Consider the following 26,157-nt stretch of genomic DNA (forward strand, 5'->3'; position numbering starts at 1 on the left):
GAGCAGCTGACAAATGACTTCTACTGTCAACAGCTTTGTTATAATAAATTAATGACAGTATTTTGAGGAATGCTTTGTCTTTAGCATGTTAATTATCTTAGGAACGAACAACTCTGTCTAGTGTTGTTATCAAGAAAACATTAATCTCCCAGCTATTTAAAATATTTCAAACAAATCTAATCTGCAACTATTCTTAGCAAGATTCTTGTTTGACAGAAATAACTGGATTATTATTATTGGCGCAAAGCGAAATATTTTGAGAATGCGAAAATTAAATAAAAAATGTGGGTATTCGGTTACCAAAGGTCATTAAATTTAGGGAATATCCGTAAAAAAATAAAATAAATAAATGATAATTAAAGTGTGATAAAAATGTAAAAATGTGTTCGTGAAAAGATATTAGCCATTTAACTTAGCTGAAGCAAACAATGAAAGGTTCTACGTAAAGTACCTTCGCCAACATCCTACAACAAAATACTGTTTATGTTCCAATGATACTTGAACAATATTTGATTCCAGCTGTGCATAAATAATGGTGGTGAAACAAAATGCTCCTGTCATTTGAATGAAGACAAACGCACTGTACATGTCAACTGGCAATCGCTGGTTTAGAACAGAAAAAAAAAGTAAAGCTTAAAATAGTAAGCCTCAAAAGTTCGCGATCAATCTTCTTCTTCTTCTTCTTCTCTCTTCCATCATCTATGTGGACGATGATGAGGCCGAATGAACTCTTTCCACTTCTGTCTGTCCCGGGAGAGTCCGAATAATTCTGTCTAGTTTGGTGTCGCTTGTTGTGATTTGGTTTTCAGGTCCTCTTTTATTTTGTCTATCCATCTAATTCTGGGCTGTCCTTTGGGTCTTTCACCTTCCATCCTTGTATTCAGGGCTTTAGATGGCAGTCCTTCTGTTCCCATTCTGGTCACAAGGCCGACCCATCGCAGTCTTCTTTCTTGGATTTTGTCTGTTATTGTTATTTCTTGTTTTAGTCGTTTCCTTATGTCTTCGTTTCTCAGTCGATCGAGCAGAGATACTCCAAATAATCTTCTTAGCCAACCCATTTCAGTAACTAATAATTTTTTCTCTTCAGCCTTTTTGAGATTCCAGCATTCACTTCCATAGAGGAGTATTGGGAGGACCATTGTTTCATAGATTCTTACTTTTGTTACTTGTTTAATGTCTCTTGACTTCCATATTTTATTAAGTCGTCCAAAAGTTTCGGATGCTTGACTGATTCGTCTGTTTATATCTCTTATAATTTCACCACTCCAAGGTAGGTGAAATTTTCTACCTGCTCTAGATTCTTACTATCAATTTCAATTTTCAGATTGGCTTATTTTTCCTATTTGTTTTGTCTATATTTATGTTTAATCCAGATTTTATATACTCCTCCTTTATTTTATAAGAAATTCCCTTTAGATTTTCTTCTGTGCTTGCAAGTAATGCAATGTCGTCTGCAAATTTTAAATTTGTCACATTTTCCCCATATATTTTGATTCCGGAGCCTTCATTGTTTAAGGCCTTATTGGTTGCTTCTTCCAGTGTAAGATTGAACAGGTCTGGTGACAGATTGCATCCCTGTCTTACTCAGCTCTCTGTGTGGAACCAGTTGGTTAAGGTGTCCTCCATTCGTACTGCACTTTCAGATTTCTCATACAGATTTTTTTATTATTCTTATGGTTTTGTTGGAAATTCCAAATTCTTCCATCCATAGTTCTCTTCTACCGATTGAATCAAATGCCTGACGAAAGTCTATGAAATTTATGTAGCAACTTTGGTTGTACTCTAGTGTCTTTTCTATTAGCTGTCTTAAGGTGAATAGTTGGTCAATTGTGCTTCGCCCTGGTCTGAAACGGCTTGTTCTTCTCCTAGTGCCAGCTCTATATATGGCTTAATTCTTTTTGGAGTACTTTCGTAAAAACCTTACTTGGAATACTTAGGAGGCTAAATGCCTCTGTAATTATTGCATTCTGTTTTATCTCCTTTTTTGTATATAGGAGTTATGACTAATTTCGTACAATCAGTAGGCACTGCTTCGTTTTTGTAGATCCTTTCAAATAATGCTTTTAATGGTTCCAAAAGTTGTTCCTTTCCTGCTTTTAAGAATTCTGCATGTATTTGATCAATGCCAGGTGCTTTCCTAGTTTTGAGTTTTCTATGCTGTGTGCTATTATTTCTTTGGTAATGATATTTGTTTCCTCTTCCATTTCAGTGGCTGGAATTGTAATATCCTGTGAGCTGTTTTTATTATATAAATCTTTGAAGTATTATTCCCATCTGGCCATTCTTTTTGTTTTACTTTCAATTAGTTGTTCCTCTTTGTTTTTGATTATTATAATTTTTGTTGTCCGTGTCTTACTAATTTGGTCTATTTGTTTATATAATCCATGAAGATTATTTTCTTTTGATAGCTTTTCTGCCATTTTGCATTTTCCTTCTAACCAGCTATTCTTGTCTCTTTTAACTACTTTTCTAATATCTCTGATTAATCTATTATATTAATTTCTGTTATAGTTCTGTTTTAGTTTCATGCTTTTCCTTTGATCGCTTAACCTTTTTACTTCATTCGAGATCCAATCCTTTTTACTTCCTCTTTCTGAGTAACCTATTGTTTTTTTCTGCCGAATTTAATATCATTTCCTTTTAATTTGCACCAATGTTCTTCGATGTTTATATTTTGTTTTGGTAGTTCCTTCAGGTTTTTATCTAGTTCTAGTTGATATTTTCTTAGAATATTGATGTCTTGTAGTTTTTTTACATTCAGTCTCCTTTTGACTCTAAAAGTGATTCCAGATTTTAACTTTATTCTTAGGTTTGCTAATACTAGCTTATGGTCTGATCCACAATCTGCAGTTTAGGATACTTGATTTCCATCTTTGGTTTACAATAATATAGTAGATCATATTCTTGGTTTGTCTGTCTGGTGATATCCATGTCCATTTTCTTTGGGTTTTGGATGTTTAAAGAGAGTGTTGGTTATCGTTAGTCTATTATTTGAGTAGAAGTTTAGCAGTCTTTCGTCACGTTCATTGCTTTCTCCATACCCGAACTTTCCGATTACTCTTGGTCAGGTATCCCACTCTTTGCCTACTTTTGCGTTTAAGTCCCCCATTACAATTAAGAGACCTTGACTTGATGTCTGCAGTGCTGCTTTTTTGCAAATTTATATAGAACTCCTCAATGTCTTCTTCTGATGATGTCGAAGTTGGTGAGTATACTTAAATAATAGTTAGTGATCCGATTGATGTTTTAAATCTTGCTTTAATTATCCTATGTGAGATAGGATTGTAGGACAATAGAGAGTTTTGAGCCTTTGGTTTTAATATAAGTGCTACTCCTTGGTGTTTGTTGTCCTCCCTGCCCGAAGTTAAGATTTTGTACTGTTCATGGTGGAATTCTCATTTTCCAGTCCATCTGGTTTGGCAGAGTTTAATCACTTCCCATCGGTAGTTGTCTAATTCGTGCAGTAGTATTTCCAGTGCTCCTTCCTGGTGAAGAGTTCTTACATTCCTTGTTCCTATGCTTGTTATGTTTTTCCTATCTATTAGGTGATGTTTTGTTCCAATAGCATATTTTTCGCCTTCACTATCTTCCCTAATAGTGGGGGCGACTCTTGTTTGACCGGGCGACGGTCGAGCCGGCACGTATCTTTAGGTTTGTTAGAGTTCATTAGGTTTCAATGGTTAAGTTTTCGTCGTGTCAACCGCCACTCCTTGACCTGAATTCAGCCGCTTTTTTTAGTAGATAGTGGAAACTACAGTTTGAGAGGAAAGAGTAACCCCCTCTCCCTCGAGTTGCTCTAATAGCACTGGAGGGGGGGGGGGTAAGAGAGAGAGTAGAGGGAAAGAAGAGTAGAAGACCAGTTACCAGATATGATATACCAAGTGTATATTGTATGAAGTAAGATCAAGTCTAGCTTGGGCATCTCGGGTTTGCCATGCCCGTGCTCACCAATGTGAGCCCCTCACGATCAATAGATAAATAATATTCATCGATTATAAAATATTTGCAACTTTCAAACATGAAAACTTGCAAAACCTCTAGCACATCCTTGTTGGGTATGGGATATATATATATATAGAAAATTTTTTACCTTGGGTATACTATACGTTAAAGATACCAAGCAATTTTTTAAACTTGGTTTTAATCCTTTTTCCCAAGTAAGCAAACAAGCAGGTAAGTCAAGTTTGCGCCTGAAGTATTTTCAGGTCTGAGGCAACTCGTGGTAAAGGCGGAGTAAGCTGTGATCACTTTCCTTAGTATTTCCCAAAATGCAAAACACATCTCCTTGCGGACATGTGTGATGCTATGCATTAAGGGAAGGGCCATTACCCAGACCTGTTTCGACCTTTATCGAGGTCTCATCAGTGGGAGCCAAACCCTGAGATGCCAAGGTTGAAGTAATGAAGAATTTTTCCTATACAAGTTTCCACAAGTGCTTTGACCTTATTAAATAAAAAAATCTCAGGATGAGAGAAAAAATGTAGAAATTTTTTTACCTTGGGTATGCTACATGCTAAAGATACCAATAAATTTTATAAACTTGATTTTAATCCTTTTTCCCTTTCTCTCATCCTGAGATTTTTATTTAATAAGGTCAAAGCATCTTGTGGCAACTTGTATAGACAAAATTTTTAAGTTCTGCATTACTTCAACCTTGGCATCTCAGGGTCTGGCTCCCACTGATGAGACCTAAATAAAGATAGAAACCAGTCTGGGCAGTAGCCCTTCCCTTAATGCATAGCATCATACATGTCTGCCAAGGGATGTGCTTTGCAATTTGGGAGATACTAAGGAAAGTGATCAGATCTTACTCCACCTTTACCACAGATCTGAGTATTAGATGAGCCTTAAGTATTTTCAGGTCTGAGTTGCCTCAGACCTGAAAATACTTCAGGCGCAAATTTGACTTACCTGCTTGTTTGCTTGCTTTGGAAAAAGGATTAAAATGAAGTTTTAAAAAATTGCTTGGTATGGTATCTTTAGCATATAGTATACCCAAGGTAAAAAAACTTTCTACATCTTTCTCTCATCCTGAGATTTTTATTTAATAAGGTCAAAGCACCTTGTGGCAACTTGTATAGGAAAAATTTTTAAGTTCTGCATTACTTCAACCTTGGCATCTCAGGATCTGGCTCCCACTGATGAAATCTCAATAAAGGACGACTATCGGGCTGAGTAGTGGCCCTTCCCTTAATGCATAGCATCATACATGTTTGCAAGGAGATGTGCTTTGCATTATGGAAGATACTAAGGAAAGTGATCAGAGCTTACTCCATCTTTACCATGAGCTGCCTCAAACCTGAAAATACTTAAGGCCCAAGCTTGACTTACCTGCTTGTTTGCTTACTTGGGAAAAAGAATTAAAACCAAGTTTATAAAATTGCTTGGTATATTTAACGTATAGTATACCCAAAGTAAAAAGCTTTCTATTAACACAATTAAAAGCCATCTTATACAGAAGTCATCGAAGATAACATAACATTAATTAAGTAAAAAAAAAAAATTAAAAAAGACGTAAGATTGGAAGACTTGCATTACATCTATTTTTTAATATATTAAGTAAAGAAAGTAAACTTTTCTGAAGAAAAGCAGTAATTTTCATATTGTGTTAAGAAAACTTAAATGTAATATAGGAAATAATAACGGGACAAACAGAGAAGGCCAAAAAAAGCCTGACATTCTGGATAGTAATGTTTATATTTATCTCTACTCCATTATGGTTATCGCTTCGGAAATCCAAAATAATCGAAACAATATTAATATTACTTGAATAAGAGAAATCAGAAAATGCACTCTAAAAAATTACGTCCATTATATTTGTTCATCAAAGTAGTTCATCTAGATCATACGTTTTGTACAATTATTTCATAGCAATATCTCCATTAACAAAATTTTGAATCAAAATTCAAGTCACTCACTAACGATTAATGCTACATTTATGATATGAAATACAATGTTCTATGGCACGATTTTGCTTGAGTTTTCAATGGTGTTCACTGCGTTGCGGATGCGCTGAATATCATATGAACCTTTATGATATATTTCACTCCCACAAAGAACTACGTATCAAACTTAGTTCGGAAAATGTTAGTTTGTTATTCCTTTAGAGTTTTCTTTAATATTTCAATATTTCCAAATAAAATATAACTGATCATACCAAATCAGAATGAGAAATAATTTTTGCTAATTCCTATCTCCAATGACAAACCGAAAAGGATACGAAGAAAGACACAACGTTATTAAGGTAAACAATAAAGAAATTGAAATAGTAGTGAGTGTATATACTTAGGAAAATTGTTAACAATGAAGAAACAAAGGGTCATGGAAGAAATGAAAAGAAGAAAGGAATGGGATGGTCAGCTTTTGGAAAATTGAAGGGATTTTTAAATAGCAAAATAAAACCTGAGAACCTGGCCAATCAAAAAGGAAATAATAGATAAAATGCATAAAACAATCAAAAATGAAGAAATAAGAGCTAAAACAAAATTTTTAGATATTGGGGAAAACATACTTCGAAAGAAATGGAAATGGCGGGACACATTAAGGACAACAGATGGACAAAAGATATACTGGAGTGGCGGCCATATGAAGGTAAAAGATCAGCTGGAAGACCTGAAAGAAGATGGTCAGATGATATGAGAAAAACAACTGGAACTCTTTGGCATCAACAAGCTGAGGATAGAGACAGATGGAGAGAATTGGGAGACAGCTATAGCCAGAAGTGGCTATAAAAAGGATTAAATGAAGAAGGAGAATTCCTATCTCATACTGTGTTTTGAGACATGTTGCAATGAATTGTGTGAATTAACTTTTTTTTTTTTTTTTGCTATTTTAACATCGGCCAACGTAAACATACATTACCTCTGCTTTCATGAAAGATTAAAACTCTTCTTTCAACAATTTCCTCCCACTTTTCAAACACAAATCTGCAAACAACTTTCGCGCGCGCGCGCGTGTGTGTGTGTGTGTGTGTGTGCTTTAACCTAAATATATCTGAGAGTTGTTAGTAGCCATGTGGAATCTATATATCTCATTCCTCTTCCCTAACCTCTGCATTACATACCACCGATGCTAATTATATGCCTGTGAATCAGCACGCTCATGTTATAAATCTTTGCACCCTTCAATAATGACCGCCAAAGTATGTTTGGTAAGTAAACTACTTCCTTTCGTAATTCCCCATGCCCAACACACATACCCAAAAATGTTCACTTCCCTGATACATCTTCAAAAAAAAAAAAGAGATCCAATTCACATTTTATATTCTTACATCTCTGTTTTATTCTGTGTAGATTCAACTAATGTTTTAACACGACATTAATTAATCGAATATGATATTAACCAAAATGTCTAAATATATATACAATTTGCTGTTGTATCCAACTGTTGAAAAGACAGGATGGAATTTTATTTACCGTACGAGGAATATTTATGTCTTTCAACCAAAGTTGGTGCATATACTCGTCTCATAGAGTTAGATTATTGAAACAGTCATATCAGATCTTGTATATTAGTTCACGTTGATGAACTTGTCACTGTATCACTAGACTACCTGTGTTAGAGAATGTTTTTATTTACCGAAAACCAAATAATCTGCGTGTTCTGTAGGACATTTTTTAATGTCAATCCCACACATGGAAACTTCGAAACCAATAGCTGGAAACAGTACCGTCGACAGGGCGTAGCATAGAGACAGCCTGCCTCACGGCGCGGCTTAATAAGGGCGCTCATTCAGCCATATTGCGGTAAGCGCCGTCGCTACGCTAACAATTCCCGTTAGTGTAGCAAGTGCGGAAAGAAGTTTTCCAAGTTTAAACTGATTAAAAATTATTTGCGAACAGCAATGACCCTAGCAACTATATCGATAGAGGCGGACATAGCTTATAATTTAAATTTAGAAGAGCTTAAACAGTTTTATTGTGCGATATCCCCATGGAGCAACCATTTAATTAATATTATTATATAATCGTTTTGCATTGATGTTTCTCTTATATTAAAAACAAAATAGCAATTGGAGATTTTCTTATATTTTTGTCTTATAATCCATCAGGGACGATATTTAATTGTTTGCCTCAGGGCGCGATCTAATCTGGCGTTGGTCCTGGCTGGAAATGTGGAGTTCCACAGTCGGGAAGAATCCAAACATCGTATTTCTTCAAGCCACTGATGGCTTCAGACTGATCCATGATGTCAGTTGAATATGTCAAAGAATTAGATATTTTGTAAATGTAGTAAGATAATGCCGGGTTTTGGCTTGTAAAGGAAATGCAAAAAAAAAAAAAAAAAAAAATTGATTATTCAGCAGCAAAAATAGACCTGATAAAAATATGCGTCACTTCATAAAAGCTAAAATTTAATTTTCTTTCCTTTATGAATTCGGGTTCGTGTCAACCAGTAACTGACAGCTTGTGGTTACTGTGACATATCGTAGATCGTTGATATTCTTCGCGTTTCTCGCCCACTGTCTTCAGGTCTGGAGTGGTTGTTAACAATAGAGTTAATAGTATGTGTCTCCATCAGTAATGAATCGGTGCTTTTAATGGCTGAAAAGACCAGATTAAGTCTGCTAATAACATAGTTCCAACATTTTATGTTTCTTGGCAAATTAGAATTATGGGGCATTTTCTTGTCAACGGATACGAGGGAATTCTTGATTGCGATGCAATTGGATAATTAATGGCTCAATGCAACCGTTTTTACTGACGCGTAATGTTTTGTGTTGACAGAAATTTGTTTGGTTGCATTGTTTGGTTGAAATTTTGTTTGGTTGAAATGCATTGTTTGGTACCTCTTCAAGCTGTTTTTAATATATGCAAAAAAAAAGTTATTTTTTATAGTATTTTTTCTTGCTTTTATGAAGGGCTATAAGTTTATTTTATAAAATAAAATTCATGAAATAAAAACTTCTTTTTCTACTAATGTAGTCATTTATATTTTAATATAATCATAATTACAATAGTGAAGATTTCAACAACAAAAAACGTTTTCTGTATGGAATTCCGCCCTTGTAAATGTGTCGCTCCAAGCACCCCCATGCTTTCCTTTGCTAATGCCTCCCCTTGCAGAGACCCCCCCCCCGATCCTATATCACTTGCTATTCATTTCTAGTTTCCTAATGGGTTTCTCAATACGTTACTAGGGTTAAGTCCTCTCCTACGCGCAGCAGATGAGAGCATTAATTTATATCGCTTACTTCCACTTGACAACATTACAACTTATGTGCCACTCTAAAAGTGTATTAAAGGCATAATATACTAAGTAAATTGCTTTACAATGTTTCTAATTATTTCTAACATATTTCTTTTTCCTGCAGATTCTGGTCCATGTACGGCCTGTCACCAACCAGATACTTACGAGAATATAATTGATAACTATTGCCGATCTGATTTTGGTAAGTATTTTTAATTATAACCTAGCAAGAAGGATATTCGTTATTTTGAGACAACTTCAATTCATTAACAGCTCATTAAAAAAATTCGCTCTTTAGTTTAGTCATTTTTTCATTTTCCAGTCTCTTTAACTATATCAAACGACGACGTCACACAAAGTCGCGTTTCTTACCTAACCTCCGCAGCTAGGAGGAAAAAAATCACATTAAAAAAAGCTTCGAATTTCATAGTTGGAGGTCGCGGTGTGATGGTATGGTCTAGTTTATCCTAGTTTGGCCTCGGAAAACTTGTGGTGCCAAGAACATTGAACTCCGAGAGGTATCTGAACAATATGATGCTTCCTACTTTGTGGAGTTTCTACGGAACTGTGTGTATTGTATTGCTTCTGTGCTGTAACTGCGTAGTTTGTGGACATGAACGTCACCACACTTGACCAAATCTTCACAGAGCTTGTAGAGGCCAGTCTCCTACTCATCGTCTATTTGCTCGTTAAAGACTGCAGTGATTCGTCGTTTCATAACTGCTTTCCAAGCTTCCATGTCCCACTTATACGCTCTTTGTACCACTGAAGAAGACGACGCTGCATGTTGTTTTGGATAATGTGGGGCTTGCATATTGCGGTCCTACCATAGAAATCCATGTTGTAAGTTTCAGTTATGAATGTTTTTGTACAGATTCGTGTTCCAGTGGATGCCCGGAACTCCGCATTCAGCGTAACGCCCAACGTTTGTACATACACTTATGAGCAGTTGAATTATAGATACTTGCCGTGTTGGCGAAATGGTGCTGTGGTCTCCCCGGCGAATGGAATAGTGCCACGTGGCGCATGACGGGGATGTCGTCAGACCTTGTACTGACTGTCTGAGTAATAGTCGAGCACAGAATGGGGAAGACTCGAGATCTCAGCGAATTCGATCGCGGCCGGATAGTCAGAGCCAGACGTATGGGGCACTCCATCTCCGAAGTCGTGCAGGCACTGGGCTTTTCACGGGCGACTGTGTCAAGAGTGTACCGTGAGTACATGGAATCGGGTAAAACCACAGCCGCCAGAGAAAACTGCCGTGGTGTACAACGTGTCGATGACAGGGGACGCCGTCGGCTAGCTCGGATGGTAACAGGCAGATAGACGGGACACAGTGCCGCAGATCACTCGCCAATTCAATGCTGGACAACAACGACGTGTGAGCAGCCATACTATCCAAAACCATCTCCTCGTTATAGGGTACAGAAGCCAACGCCCGACTAGGGTACCTCTACTCACCGCACGTCACAAGGCACAACGATTAGCATGGGCGCAGAAACACCGCCATTGGAACCTCGACGTATGGAAAAAGGTCGCCTGGACTGATGAGTCGAGGTACATGTTGGTAGGGTATGAGTGCTTCGCAAGCACACATGAAGCGATGGATCCCTCGTGCCAGCAAGGTACAGTTCAGGCCGGTGGTGGTGGTATCCTCGTATGGGGACTGTTTATGTGGGATGAAATGGATCCCCTGGTACATCTACCATCGTCCCTTACCGGCAAACGATACAGGGACCTGCTGAAAGATCATGTGCATCCATTTCTGCGCCTACAGCAAGACAATGCACCGGCCCACCGCTCCTGAATTGTGGCCAAGTGGGTGGATGAACACTCCATGGACATGAGGATGCTTGGCTAACCCCCGAGGTCCCCTGACCTCAATCCTATTGAACACATCTGGGATGCTGTCGAGAGAGATATACGCGCCCTGGACCCTGCTCCGACCAATCTCCATGCATTGTGGAAGGCACTGCAGCGGTCATGGATCAGTTTGGCTCCCCAACGCTTTCGGTGCCTTGTGGTGACAATGCCACGCCGCATCGCCGCCGTCATCAAGACGAAAGGGGATGCTTCCCGCTACTAGGCAGGTATCTCTAGTTCAACTGCTCATGAGTGTGTTATCCTTCGTAGCACCTGCACTAGCTGTCAAACGTTTTCTTCAATTTATTTACGTTACCTGCATTCATCACCTCCAATGGTTATCCATTACAATCACACACCATTCTATGAAGAAAAATTTACCTCTCATTACTATCTTGACTGCATTCATTCTCAATTTCCATGGATGCTCTCTCTCTCTCTCTCTCTCCCTCTCTCTCTCTCTCTCTAGTCCCCCTCTCCACACTCCATAAAATGAAAAATTCTATCCACTGGTAAATTCTAGGACTCCGAGAATCTTGTTTAGAAACATTCACTGATTTTTTTTTGAGTCAGCAGACACCTTAACATGGAGAGTTGCATTTGCCTCCATCACGCATGATATGTAACATTTTATAACAACAGATTTGTCAGAGATTTTAGGAGTGGAGTTGAAGGTTTTTGATTTTCCTATCCACTTTACCGTACTTTGTATTCATTCTACTGTGTTGTCAGTGCCGTCGATAGAAACCATGAGTAATCATTTGTAAAAAATTCTAATTTATTCAAGACTCGAGATCCATTTTTGTGTATTCCACAAATACACAAGCCTTGTCTTGGAAGGAGAAGCAGCTAATTTAAAGCAATTTAAATGAGAAATACTCAGAAATTGCTGTTCAAGCTTTTGAAGTTTTTGATACGTTTTCCAACAACATATCTCTGTGAAAAGACGTTCTTACTATATGCAGCTACTAAAACGAAAAATATAGAAAGAGGCTAAATGCAGAAAATGATGTGATGCTACAAGTTACATCTCTCATACCAGACTTTGAAAAACTCTGCAGTTCAAAATAACTGCCCTCTAGTCATTAAAAGAACTTGAATTTTTTAAATTTACGGAACACTAACTGTAAAATGGTGAGTGTTCATTGATTTCTTCCTTTTTTTATGTTTATTTTAAAGATTGAATTGTGAGGGCTCCGCAAAAAGGGTTCCACTTTAGCAAGAAGTTTGGGAAACTCTGTCCTATGTGATATTTTCAGATTTTTGTCTCAATTATATCATCCCTGTTTCTCCTGTTTGCTGGTGTCTGCAATCCACAAATTTTCAATCTATCTTCATAATCTGTATTCTACAATCCCGATATCATTTTTTTTCACTCTCCTTCGCACTCTCTCCACTGTATCAGCATTACCATGGAAACCAGATCAGACCTGCGCACAGTAGTCCAAGTGAGTCGTATCAAGGTCTGATAAAAGGCAAAATGACTTCTTTATCCTCAAATGTTCGTTTCAGGATTGCAGTTATATTCATTGGATATCCCATCACACCAAAGTGCATAACTTTACATTTACTAACATTGAACTGGATGTCATTTTCTCATGCCACAAAGTCTTAACAAAGTTGTTCACCTAATTCAAATCATTCTGCAAGCGCTGCATGTCAGTGGCATTTCTGATTACTTTGCCTATCTATCATGGGCAAATAAATGTATGTCTGCAGTTAAATCCTTCCCACTGAAATTAATGTAGAGATAGAATAAATGGACCGAGGACTGATCCTTTTGGTACACCACTGGTCACCTTACATCTTACAGACTCACATTCCCCTATACCATTTCAACTATTTCTAATATCCATCCCAATATTTTATAATTCAAACCCATGTCTTCCAATTTATACAGCAGTCTTCCATGCTGTATCCTGCCAAAAAGTCTTAACAAAGTCCCAAAGTATCATGATGTATTTATTCTTCTTGTCTAACTCAAATGGTAATAGTATTATAAAATGTGAGCAAGTTGGTCAAATATGACCTTCCCTTAGTAAACCCATGCTCTTCATTGCAAAGTATAGATTTTCTCAACCTATTTCTGTATGACAGCTCTTATCTTAACTTTTCCAAAATCTTCACCACCACTTCAGAGATAATGAAAGCTTGATAGTTTAGATACATCGGTCTTTGCACCACCCTTCTGCAATGGGATTATCATACATTCTTTCCATTCCTCTAGAATCTTCTCTCTTCTGAGACTCAAGTTATAAAGCTTAGTCAAAGGACTAGCCAGTTCAGCTGAACATTCTTTTAGCATCCGTGTTGATATTCCATCAGTCTCTATTGCCCAATTTTTATTCAGTTTGCGCAATAGCTGTACTATCTCTTTCATATAACTGAGTTTCTTCATCCCTTAAAAAAATTGGATTGTAACTGGATTGATTGAAACCGGAAGAAACAATGAAGAAATTGGATTGTATCACTTATAAACTGCATGTATTTTATAAGTGATACAATATATATTAGATTATTATTTATTTATGATAGTATTTTTCGCTACGTTTTCGCTTCTAACACTTATAACTTGTATATTGAATCGCTTTATGGAAAAAATCTAGTTTCTTCTCTACCATTATTAACAAACATTGAAAACATGCAATATCATAAAAAACTCTCAATATAAAGAATTTTATATATAATATAAAACTCTTAGATTTACACAGATAAGTATATTTCTGAATTCTCACTGGCTCTGAAACATAGTCGGATGCAGGGGAAGTATGACAGTGGCAACTCCGAAAACAATCAAAAAAATTTATTGAAGATTAGAATCAATATAAAGAAATATATTATGGGCAAATAAATACTTTTCTCTTTCTCTCTCTCTCAGCTTTCCGAGTTTTAATATCCACTATTAGCGGACAAATTCTGCATATGCCATTACTGTGGTATGAAATAATCTAATTACCGCTGTCCAATGCGTATCACGATTAATTGGTACTTAAATATGACTGATCACTCTAAAGATTAAAATGATGCTTGCGTATGATATCCTGTCAATGGATGTATTTCATTACGAAAATCAGTAATAATCAGCTAAACCGGTAACAAAAATGACCATTATTCCTGAAAAGATACAATACCTAAAGTAAACATAAAAAAAGTTAGATTACTATGTAGTTATTAAACTACTGAACCAAACAGATAAAGAAATATGTTCTTCCGTCTTTCTTTATGTACGGAAGGAGAATAATATAAGTCGATATCATAATAAAATAGCAATATGGTAATAAATAATTGGAATGCAGATAGGAAATGTAGCTCCCAATGCCACTGGAAGAATTTATTCAATTCCTTCTTACTGACTGCTTTGAACTTTGAAGGTATTCATTATTAGCGAAGCTGATAGTAGCAAACGCCTTATTATCACGCCGTATCTTTCCTCTCCATATTTGGATTTTGATGAAATCTCGGATTTCATACTTAAATAATTCGTTCTAAATTTTGGTTCAGATTAGGCAGGCAGTTTGATCATTCAGATCACATGGGACCCGTTTCTATAAGAGTGGTACTTAATACAGTTCTATAATTATTATATTCTGTCTTCATGCCAAGAGACAAGAATACAACACAATAAAAAGTGCAAAGTATGAACCAAATGCTTCATTAACAGATATCAATGAAAATTTTCGTCTGCTCAAAATCAGAAAATCTGTGTACTGAATTGCCGATTAATGTAGTTACGTGCATATGATATAAAACGTGAATAGATATCGTTATTTGTGAGATTGGTGAACTTTATAAACATTATCATGCAAGAGATTTTGACTTTGGAAAATAAGAAAATCAGATAAATTTTTATAGCAATCCTACAGTCAAGGCATTGTAAAATCTAAAATATACTGGATGTTGATCAGAGGTCGAAAAGAGAAAAGACCCATTTGGAACACCCTGTATGCTCAAGACTTTTTCACACAGAAGAGATAGTGTCTGGTTGAGTTTTTTTTTTTTTTCCCGAAAAAAAGAAGAGATAATGTATGACAATTCAAGTGTTACCCATGATCACGATGTTAAGGGATCGTTGAGACCACACTGGAACTATGGGAAAAGCTTTCTGACACGGTGAAGAGATTAGGCTTCATTAGCAAGGTGGACAACGTCTTCAATGAATGTTCTGAGGCTTATTGTATTTAAAACCAACAGAAAATTTTCAGGTTATATCATTTTAATCACAAATGAAATACTTTTTAAACGACTGTTTAGGAATCAACGGTATGTAAATAAGTATTTTTATTGCTACAATAAAAATGCTGTTTGAGCTTTGCTAATCAATAGAATTAATAGATACAGGAGATCTCCCAAAAATAATCATCAATGTTTCAAGTACTTCGCTGCGTGAAAAATTTGATAGCCACGTCACGTAAAGTCCAGAGAGCAAACATGAAAGATCATGTTTCTGAATTATTAAAAGACCTGGTGACGAAACCGTGTTCCAATACAGTAACATTCTAAATTCCTGAAGGGTCTCCAAATTTGTTTTCTGCGCTGTTCGCACCTGAAAGTTCGGTACATTGAATTTTAATGAAATATATTATTAAAAAAATTTTTTTTTCGGCGAGATAGATGCATTACATTATTTCTGATAAGCAATGAGAAAGCATATTGTACATCTTCTAAGCATGAAAAATGAAAGAGGATTTTTAAGAAGAATATTGCCATTGACTATTTGTGAAACCTGGAATTTTTGTTATTTTGAACTTTAGCTCAATTTTATCAATGAAAACATCAGACATCACATCATTCAAAAAAAAAAAAGAGGAAACAGAAGTGGTGCAAATAGCGATATAGAGGGATCACCGAGAACCATGTAGGTCTTTTCCTGAGCCATGTAGACCTACATGGCTCAGGAAACTACAGTAACAAATGGATATCACAAAAATTTTATGCAAAAGAAAATGTATGAACAAAGAGTCGAAAAAAAGAAGCATAATAGTACTAGCTATTAGTCTGGCGTTGCAAGAACGGGCTATTGGATATTTTTGAGTGGGACCTTGTGCCCAATCTTCCCTGCAATTTAGATTTTGGTTCGTTAGACTTTAATCTATCCTGAAGTTTAAAGAAACTAGTAAAACCACGCAATAGACATCCAAAATCGTCCAAGAAAATAGGTGTCGGTTTTTGAAAAGCGAAGAAACATATATACTGAAGGATTGTAATAGTAAAGTTGTTTATAAGGAGGGGTGTTGTTTATAAATTTGGGATATTTATCATATTATAGCGAAATTAAAGGGCATATTCAATTTAAATAGCGAATGATATTTTTATTATAACTGGATTGCTTGACAAAAAAGTGAATAGTCATTTTGAATACCTACATTTTATATTTTAAATGGAAGAGTGATAGTTACGTTGATAAAATAAGGGAATTTAACAAGCTCTGCAGCAAGTATGGCATATTTCTGTCCTACCTGTGTTATTTCATTTTCCCCCCCTCTAGAATAGGATTCACGTTACGATATCAGTGTTCGAATGATTGCTTAAATAATAACAAGTTTTTGAATCGCATTCCTCCACGATATCTACATATGTGTAATGCTGCTTTTAGATAATTTTCATACTTATTTTTGCTATTACATATAATTGAACAGGATTAAATATAACTGTATTAGGCCTAGAGCATTAATTCAGTCCCTTACTATGATAACAACAGTAGCAATAATCGCAACAGGTGATTTGTGTGTGTGTGTGTGTGTGTGTGTACGCGCGCGCTTGATATAGATGGCTAAGTTAATAATAGGCCATCAAGCATGAGAGCCAAATCCCAGTTCTGAACTCCAAGGAATCTGTGTAAGGATGCCTGATGACACGTAAGAAGACAATAAACAACCAGAGTGATGCAGGATCCTGTTCTTTTAATTATCTCGGATCATTTCTATATTGAAATTAAAAATTCATGCTTAATTACAAATTATGTATGTTTAAATAATTGTTTTGACTCCTATGATCAAAGTATACAATATCGAATATGATCATTGTTACTGTAGGCTTGATTGGCAGAGTGATTGGTGTATCCTCTCTCCAACCAACAGGCTGCGGGTTCGAATCCCGCTGTGGGCTTTATCTTAAAAAAAATAAAAAAATAAAAAATTCTCTGCCCATCCACGGCCTATCCTCATATGCTGATGTGAGGTACAGTGGGCTATACAATCTTTCGTGGGTACAACTCACATTAAAAAATAAAAAAGTAGTAGTCATAAAATCAGATTAAGAGAAGTTTACAATGTATAAGATCGCTCCCAAATAAACATGAATAAAATCGATTGTGTGTATAAGTGCGTGCGCACTCGCTCGCTTTCCAACAAAAAGTATGCGGATTACAATCGCTGCACTGTGGCAAATGATACCCGTGAGTGGGTAACCATATGTTGGCAGTAATTGCAAGAGCAGATAGGACTTCGACTTGTCATTACATATTTCAGACAACTGTCCAGTGTCTGAAATACGAGAAAGGGCTCATTGGATATGCCGTCAACCTTCAAAAGACTAGTTTCTTAATTACAATGTCAGACGTTAATAAACAGAAGCTCGCAATCTGTGACAGTTTTTGCTTTTATTTCAGGATTGATACATTACGTGATAGAGAATACTCAAGGACTAACGATATCATTTTATATTACACAGAGGATAAGAACAACGTATGTGTTATTCATAAACTATGCTAATGAGAAAATGGCCTAATGCTTCGTTTCATGAGAATCCAAAACCAGAAATTCATAAAGTATATATGTGTGTGTGTGCGTGCGTGCATATATATATATATATATGTGTGTGTGTGTGTGCGTGCGTGCATATATATATATATATATATATATATATATAGTCAGATTTTGAATAAACGTGAACCTCAAAGCGGAAAATATTTTTTTTTTATATTTTACCTGTGCATTTGTCCCAAATTAATAGGGGAAAGGACGCGAAAGTCCCACTTTCACCGTGGGACTAACTTGGGGCTAAGTTAGCCGATCCTCATATCATTAATGGTATTCAAACCTAAGTCTTCTGACTGACAACGCAGTAGGTACAACTGCACTTGCCGCTTCTCTAATCCTGTCATGTTCGGCTAGGCCTGATTTTGCTCTTCCTGAGCATCTCGAAGTCTTCTCGGTTTAAACCGTTCTAAATTAAGAAAAGGCATTTCTAGCCAGCAGTAATTAAGATACGCGTCGGAGGGGGATCTTGCAGTACTAAAGGCAATAGAGTAACTAATTTTTGCTTCCTTCTGAGCTGTTTAATTCTTCCCTTTTAATGCAGAAGTTATTTATTAGGCATCTAAAGTACCTAAGAATCCTAATGACTAAAGATGAGTCAAACCGCTAAAATATATATGCCGTCTGAAGTTTTTTAAAGTGTATCATGGCAATAATCAAATAAAAAAGATTAATCTTGCATCATTAGCCCATGACAAACATTGTAGAGGATCTTACAAGTAGAAAAACAGATTGCATACAGCAATTAGAAGTCAGGAAGAGGAGGGAATCTGGTGAGAACAATTGATGAGGGAAAAAAAAAGACCAAGACATATTGCACAAACGAAAAACAACAGATGGATAGTCAGAGTCATAGATTAGTATCCTATATTCAGCAAGAGAAAAATGGGAAGGCTCCAGAGAGGATGGGAAGACAAACTTCTCAAGTTGGTTATTAAAAATGAGGGAGAGAGAGAGAGAGAGAGAGAGAGAGAGAGAGAGAGAGAGAGAGAGAGAGAGAGAGAGAAGAATGGTACAGGATAAAAGTAACTGGAGATTTTACGACCTGCAGGCATAAGGAAATCCTGAAACCACCGTTCACCAATTAAGAAAAAATAAATAACACTCACTTTCTTCATTCATCCATGATCGTAACTCAATTTCTATTTAGATTTTCAACTTTGTATAAAGTTAGTGACTTAATTTTTTTTTAAATTTATTTATTAATTTCGAACTTTGTGTTTCTGTGTGATAGGCAAAGATATTTATCAGAATAAGTTTCTTCCATGCATAATGCAGTTGACACTTTCGGCAATTAAAACGTCTTCAGTTAGAAACGTTGAAACAAGGAAGTGAAAATATACATTTAATAAAATCTGGCTAAAACTGAAGCTTAGTTATTATATGAATTCTAGTGCTTAAAGTCATGAAACACGCACACACCTACGCTCAGTCTGAAATAATCTATTAGAATAATCCGGAAGCTAGTTTAAACAAGGAGAGGGGAGAGAGCATCACCAATCAACTTGTCAGTCAGACGTCAACCACCGCCTTGATAGCTACGCTTCGCTTTTGTCTATATTTAAACTAATAAGGCGAAAGTGAAGATGAGCTGCCAAACAGAACGCCAGTGGTTGGTGCATTAATACATTCTAACAGTTGTTCCACTCGGGGCCAGCCTTGGCACGTGCACTGCAACCATGCGAACTTTAATGTAACCTCTAGCCATCGCAGGAATGGATTATAATCCATTCCTGCGATTCCTTGAATTGAATAATTATTCAAGTAAGAAAAGTTTTAACTTTCAAATAAGATAGTTACTTTCTGGATTTTTTTTTTTTTTTCATTTATTAAAAAGGGATAGTTTGCTATCAAAGTAATTCGCTTGTTCTCGAATAATTAATATTTACTGTGGTCCTGTAGAAGACGTCGCAATATTCTAATAATTTACGTTATTGCAAATATTTTACTTGGATAGAATATTAGCAGTCAACTTGAATTTATGATCAAGGGATTCAAGTAATCTTTTCTGTTCCATTTTGGTTATGTCACGACTACCTGAGATTAGCTCTGCTTCCTTCTTGCTCATTTTTAATATGATTCTGTCATTGATGGTGTTTGTACACTCTAGTATTTTTTTTTTTTTTTTTTTTTTTTTTAAGAATCAGAAGACATATTTGTGTCTCTTGTCTTTGACCGACTGTTTTTATTTTAAACCCAGGTCTCAGATCCATAAGTTAAAATAGTTTTGAACATTGTCATGTAGACAGCTATTTAGTGTTTTGGATAATTTTTTAATCCATATAAATTCATTCAGTTGTAGCTCCAACGCTTGCTTTTTTTTTTTTTTGTTTATTCTGTTGCCTACTTTTATATTTAATTTGTCGCTTTCATTAAAAAAAAGTGTGCGTAAACTGCTGTAATGTTTTACATGTCCTATAGATTCTCCATTTGGAGATACATATGATTCTTTCAATGTTCCTACCTATTTCATAGCTGACTTTTTAATGCTGATTTTTATACAAATTTTATTACAGCAGTTATTTAATTTTCTTAAGCAATCCTGCAGACCTGTACTTGATTTATTTAACAGTATAAGATTATCTACGTAAAGTCTAGAGCTGATATTAACATCTCCAATTTTGATAACAGGTTTAATACCATTTTCTTTCATAATATGGCCATGCAGATGATACATATTACAGTGGAAATAGTGCACACTATTGTCTTACAACTCAAAACACAGACTATGTATTGCTCGATATAATGTCCCGTTTACACTATATAACTTTGGCGTTTCGAACAGCTTTCCTCTTGGTTTCCTTGTCATATATGCTTTCTTTGGAAATTGAAAGATTTTCTTGATGAACATTTCTGAGGATTATATATACGAAAGTTTATCTTACTCCTTGGTGGCATGTTCAGTTTCAAGTTGAAAATCACAAAAACGAGAAATCAAAATAAAATAATATTCTATTTGAAGACGAGTTAATTCTAATATTTGGTTTGCGATAGCTGCACGTATATATGACCACATGTTTTAAACTATTCCTATAGTTTATTTTAAACACCAAACACAGATTAAAGTAACTCCTGCGATATTTTTAAAATGCTATTTTACTTCTAGTTTGATAGATTATTCTATCTGACCAAATCTGGAAGTGGTTTAATATGCTTTGTGCTTCACATGATTTGTAATAATCATAAAATATTTCAAAATAAATGACTAACAGTTGGACAATTATTAAATACACAATAGATTACGTTTAAATGGGCCATATCGGGAATAGCATAATTTGGTCCTATTAAGCGGGTGTCCCACTTACACGAAGTTGCACCTAAAGAGTTTAAAAAAGATGTACATAAAACATGTAGACAATATTTTTGTTTATTGAGTATCAGAAGTACTGACTTACTTTTAGAAAAACAATTGGTTTTAATTAAAGCAAAATATTTGCATAAAAGTAATTTGATAAAAGTAGGTCACCCACGGCACAAAATGCATTATAGGTTTGCAAATAACCTTTCATATGTGGGAGCAACATAAAAATAATCATCTATATACATAGTAAACGCGCATGCAGTTTTTAGAAATTAATGACATTCTAGGAACTGATTGATTGTAGGCTGTCGGATTTTGTTGACTGCAGCTGAACAAAAATCAGCGCACACATTTAGTGCAGATATAGCACTGCACCAGGTCATCCTACTCACTGCTATTGCTGATTTGCATGAAAACGTTAAATTTTTTTTTTTTTTCTTTTTCCACCCAGCACAACAGCAGATAGTTGTAGGTGTCCTCCCGCGATGAGTCTTCGGACTCCTTGGAGGTGTCAGGAAATATAATAAATAAAAAAATAATAAAAACACCATTTATAAGGTGTTGTGTTGTGCTGGGACTATTATTTGAGACGAACTATTTCTCAAGCCATAAAAGCATCATGTCTATTTCGGCACCTATTATCCGTGCTATGCAAGGTATTACTGTGCTGAGTTTATTCAAGGCATACTATAAGCTACCGGACCTTGTTTTCTTATCTGAAATATAGATTCCATGCTGTCGTCTTCGCATTCGAGGGAAGGGAGCGCAAATTCATGAAAATAAGCAATATATATAATTAAAAAAGAGTCGCCTATATCATATTATCAGAATTTGTACACGTCAATGAAACATGAAAAATTTTAGGATATTAATGTTCTGATTTCAAATGGAAAATTATACACAGAAAAGTAAAAAAAAAAAAAAAGTAGAGGAAGAGAGGGAAGGAGGGGGGAAGAAAGTGAACGAGATATAAGGACAATAATATCAGAAAGAAAAAAAAAAAGTTAATACTCGGCATTAATACAGGATAGTGAGATTCCTGTTATCTACGTATTTCGTGACAGGTGAACCCATGTTATTATTTATACAGCACCTGTGTTGTTGTTTTAGGATGTATCTATTATTCATAAATCTCTTCTGAGTCAATGTGCTGGTAGCCATAATGAATGACTTCGAGATGAAGAACTTGTATTTAAAATTAAAAAAAAAAAATGTTTGGAAATATAACCAATTCAGAATCTGTTATGAGGCAAAACTACAGCATAAAATGCAACTAATAGAATTAACAGTATAATAAATATCCTTCTAGATATTTATTATCTAGAAGGATATTTATTATACTTAACATACCTTTCTTTCATAAAAATCTGAGCAGGTCTTTTTAAGCAAATTATATAGAATTCGATAATAAACACAAACCATTACCTTGCACTAAACAAAAGTAGAACTGCCAAACGAACATTATTTAATATAATTATTGACACTTGGGGCGCAACAGTCGGGTCCGAAATTCATTTTATTATTATTAATATTACGGTATAGTAACTCTCCAGGAGTCGACACTTATCGAGAGAGAGCTTACACCATCATACAGTTATTACTGAGGAATTCACAGAAATATATATCATAAACATAACTGGGAAAGAAAATGAAATTCTTCGCTAAATATATTTATCAGCGTGATTAAGCTTTATATTTTTCCTTTCTTCTTTAAATATGAAGTAAAAGAAATATGTGAATTTGATTTCCTTCCTTAGTGTTCTTCATTAAACTATGAATGCTCTTTGGATAAGACAAAGAAGCGATATCTGATAACAATAATAAATCTCTTTTGAGTCAATGCTGTTAGTGAATGACTTTGAGATGAAGAATTTCTATTTAAAATTTTTTAAAAAAGCTATTTTTGTTTGTAAATATAACCAAATCAGAAATTTTTTTTAGGTGAAACTACAGCATAAAATATAACAGTATAATAAATATCCTTCTAGAATACATTAATAAACTTAAAATAAAATCGATATTATACATACCTTTCATTCATAAAATTCTGAACAGACCTTTTTAACAAATTATATAGAATTCAATAATAAACACAAAACATTACCTTGTAGAAATACAAGTAGAAATGCCAAACGAACATTATTTAATATACTGTAATTATTAATACTTGGGAAGCAACAGTGGGATCTCAGACTTTTATTATATTTAAGAAAATTCACTTTATTATTATTTATATTACGATACAGTAAAGCTCCAGGGGTCGAGACATATCGAGAGAGAGTTTATACCATCATATTATTATTATTAATATATATATATATATATATATATATATATATATATGTGTGTGTGTGTGTGTGTGTGTATGTGTGTGTGGGTGTGTGTGTGATTGAATATTTACTCTGTTTGATATCATTTTTAAGAATTTTTTAATGACTAGAATCGAGGTTTAAATAAAAACTTTAATTACACTACTAGTTTCGTCTAAACCTAGACTTCATCAGGTGTGAGATAAACATATAAATACCAGTAACCAATCTAAAGGAATTGGTTTTTTTAAAAAAACACAGAGTAACGTATCAAACACTGAAGAGAATAAAGGCTAGAGTTTAAATAGAAGAATGAACTCTGATTGTATCATTATGCACATGCGCGCGTATAAGGTCTCGAGAGCGTCAATATTGAATGGTGGAGCTGTGAGAATCTGGCATGCTGTAACTCAGGTTGTTATTTATATGGATGGGATTGATAAATATCTCTTTAGATTCTAAAATTCTTCTCTCTAACTCGTCACAACATCGGTGTGCGTTGATAGTTTCATCCCAGAGTATCTTATATGGAAAACCTGCGTCATTTGAGTTTGCTGAAAATAACCCATGACTGGACAAGGTACTGGCTCGAGTTCTGTTGTAGGTAATGTCTCTCTGATGTTCCTTTAAACGGAGTTCGATAGATTTCTCCGTTTGTCCTAAGTATGGCTTACCGCAGTCGCAAAGAATCTTATAAACACCAGGATATTTAAGATTATTGTGTTTAGTTTAGGACGACTAATTATTAAATATCCTGGTGTTTATAAGATTCTTTGCGATTATGGTAAGCCATACTTCGGACAAATGGAGAAATCTATCGAACTCCGTTTAGAGGAACACCAGAGAGACATTACCTACACCAGAACTCGAGCCAGTGCCTTGTCCAGTCATGTGTTATTTTCAGCGAACTCAAATGATGCAGGTTTTCCACATCAGATACTCTGGGATGAAACTGTCAACGTACACCAATGTTGTGACGAGTTAGAGAGAAGAATTTTAGAGTCTAAGGAGATAGTTATCAATCCCGTCCATATTAATAACAACCTGATTTACAGCATGCCAGATTCTCACAGCTCCGCCATTCAATATTGGCGCTCTCGAGACTTTACACGCATCATGTGCATAATGATACAGTCAGAGTTCATTCTTCGATTTAAACTCTAGCCTTTATTCTCTTCAGTGTTTGATACGTTACCCTGTGTTTTTTTAAAAAAAACAGTTCCTTTAGATTGGTTACTGGTATTTATATGTTTATCTCTCACACCTAATGAAGTCTAGGTTTAGACGAAACTAGTAGTGTAATTAAAGTTTTTATTTAAACCGAGTTTCTAGTCATTAAAAAATTCTTATATATATATATATATATATATATATATATATATATATATAAACACCGAGATAAAACAAAAACTTTAATTAACTCTAATTAAAGTTTTTGTCTTATCTCGGTGTGTCTAGTCAGTAAAATTCTAATATAAAAATGTCTACAATCCGAGTAAATACCCTTAATAATATATATATATATATATATATATATATATAATTTGAATTACTCAGTATCGCTGGCAAAATAAGGAATTTTTTTAAATCACTTTTTATTATTTTATTTATTTATTGGTATTTCTATTTATATTTACATGGTCCAAAATAAAGGAAGAGGGGGTTTGAGCCTGCAACTTAGTTGAAGAACGGATACATTTACCACTCAGCCAATCAAGCTGACAAATCGCATGACATTAGTGCATTACGAAATCTAAGAAAACCATCCTCGCTTAGTTTTACATGATGTGGTATGTGCAGTACAGTAACGAGGGTATAAAGCGCCTGTGGCAAGTGTCTAACTTCCCCCCCCCCCCCAACGCAAAAATGAACAAAAATTTTGAAAATTTTAAATGTAACAAGTTAAATTTTACTAAATGCAGTATGGTAAATACTTATTATTAACCCCATCAAAATGAGTTGCAGTGTTACAGAATTTGTGTGTCTAAAGTGGCTCTTTCCCCATGCCTTCGTTACGGCACTGGGTCTGTGAAGTACCATTGCCACAGTAATTGTTCATTGACTAGCTGTACAGCGATGAGTTTTCGGTTGTAAAACACTAGTCTAAATTAAGTTCATCTCAGTCTTTTTTGTTGACTTGTATTGGTATAAAACTATAGCCTTTCACTCTACGAGTGAAAAGAAAGAGTTCTCTTAGAATTTCTTTCTTCTTATTTAAAAAAAATACGTAGCGAAAAAGAGGAAAGAAGTGTCCTTATGGAATTGCAAGTAACGAATTTTGTTACCTTAGGCTAAGAGGGCTGAACTAATGTGATCATAACAGCAAAACTACAAGAAAGAAGCCAAGCAGACATAATTAAATGAGGGACAGAGCAATGGATAGACAAAAGCATCACCCGGGTTTTAGAGATGCACAAGATTGGTGAACTAGGGTCGCCAACATTCGGATTAGGGACGTCACCTGAATGAATAAATCTAGAATTCTATATTCAGAAAACTATTTTATCTGCCCAAACTTTGGTGATCATGACGATGCTGGAAGTACATATTTATAAGTTTTTTAAAAAAACTTATATGGTGGTAGAAGACACAGGAATGATCTATTTTTGCCTTTAGCGGAATGAGTCGGTTATGAATAAAATTCCTACTTCTTTTTATTCTTAAAGCTAGTTGCTTGTAGTGCAGTTATTTTTCAAGACTATCCCGTCTTTTCCTAGTTCTTCCTCAACTTCTATTTCTT

At 35.1% G+C, this 26,157-nt stretch overlaps 2 protein-coding genes across 6 annotated transcripts in view; one reads left to right on the forward strand and one right to left on the reverse strand.

Moving 5' to 3' along the window:
* LOC150096750 (uncharacterized) overlaps positions 1–26,157 on the reverse strand; it is a 326,095-nt gene that overhangs the window by 259,917 nt on the left and 40,021 nt on the right. The window lies entirely within an intron of this gene.
* LOC150096752 (secreted frizzled-related protein 5-like) overlaps positions 1–26,157 on the forward strand; it is a 103,547-nt gene that overhangs the window by 71,454 nt on the left and 5,936 nt on the right. Inside the window, exon 2 of the mRNA XM_090408255.1 lies at positions 9,314–9,391. Within this exon, the coding sequence (XP_090264381.1) occupies positions 9,314–9,391 (78 nt within the window). The remainder of the gene's footprint in view (positions 1–9,313; positions 9,392–26,157) is intronic.

The sequence above is a fragment of the Typopeltis vanoorti genome, chromosome 18 (genome assembly GCF_054136105.1).
Source record: "Typopeltis vanoorti isolate ZY-2024b chromosome 18, IOZ_Tvanoo_1.0, whole genome shotgun sequence".
Taxonomy (NCBI): Eukaryota; Metazoa; Arthropoda; class Arachnida; order Uropygi; family Thelyphonidae; genus Typopeltis; species Typopeltis vanoorti.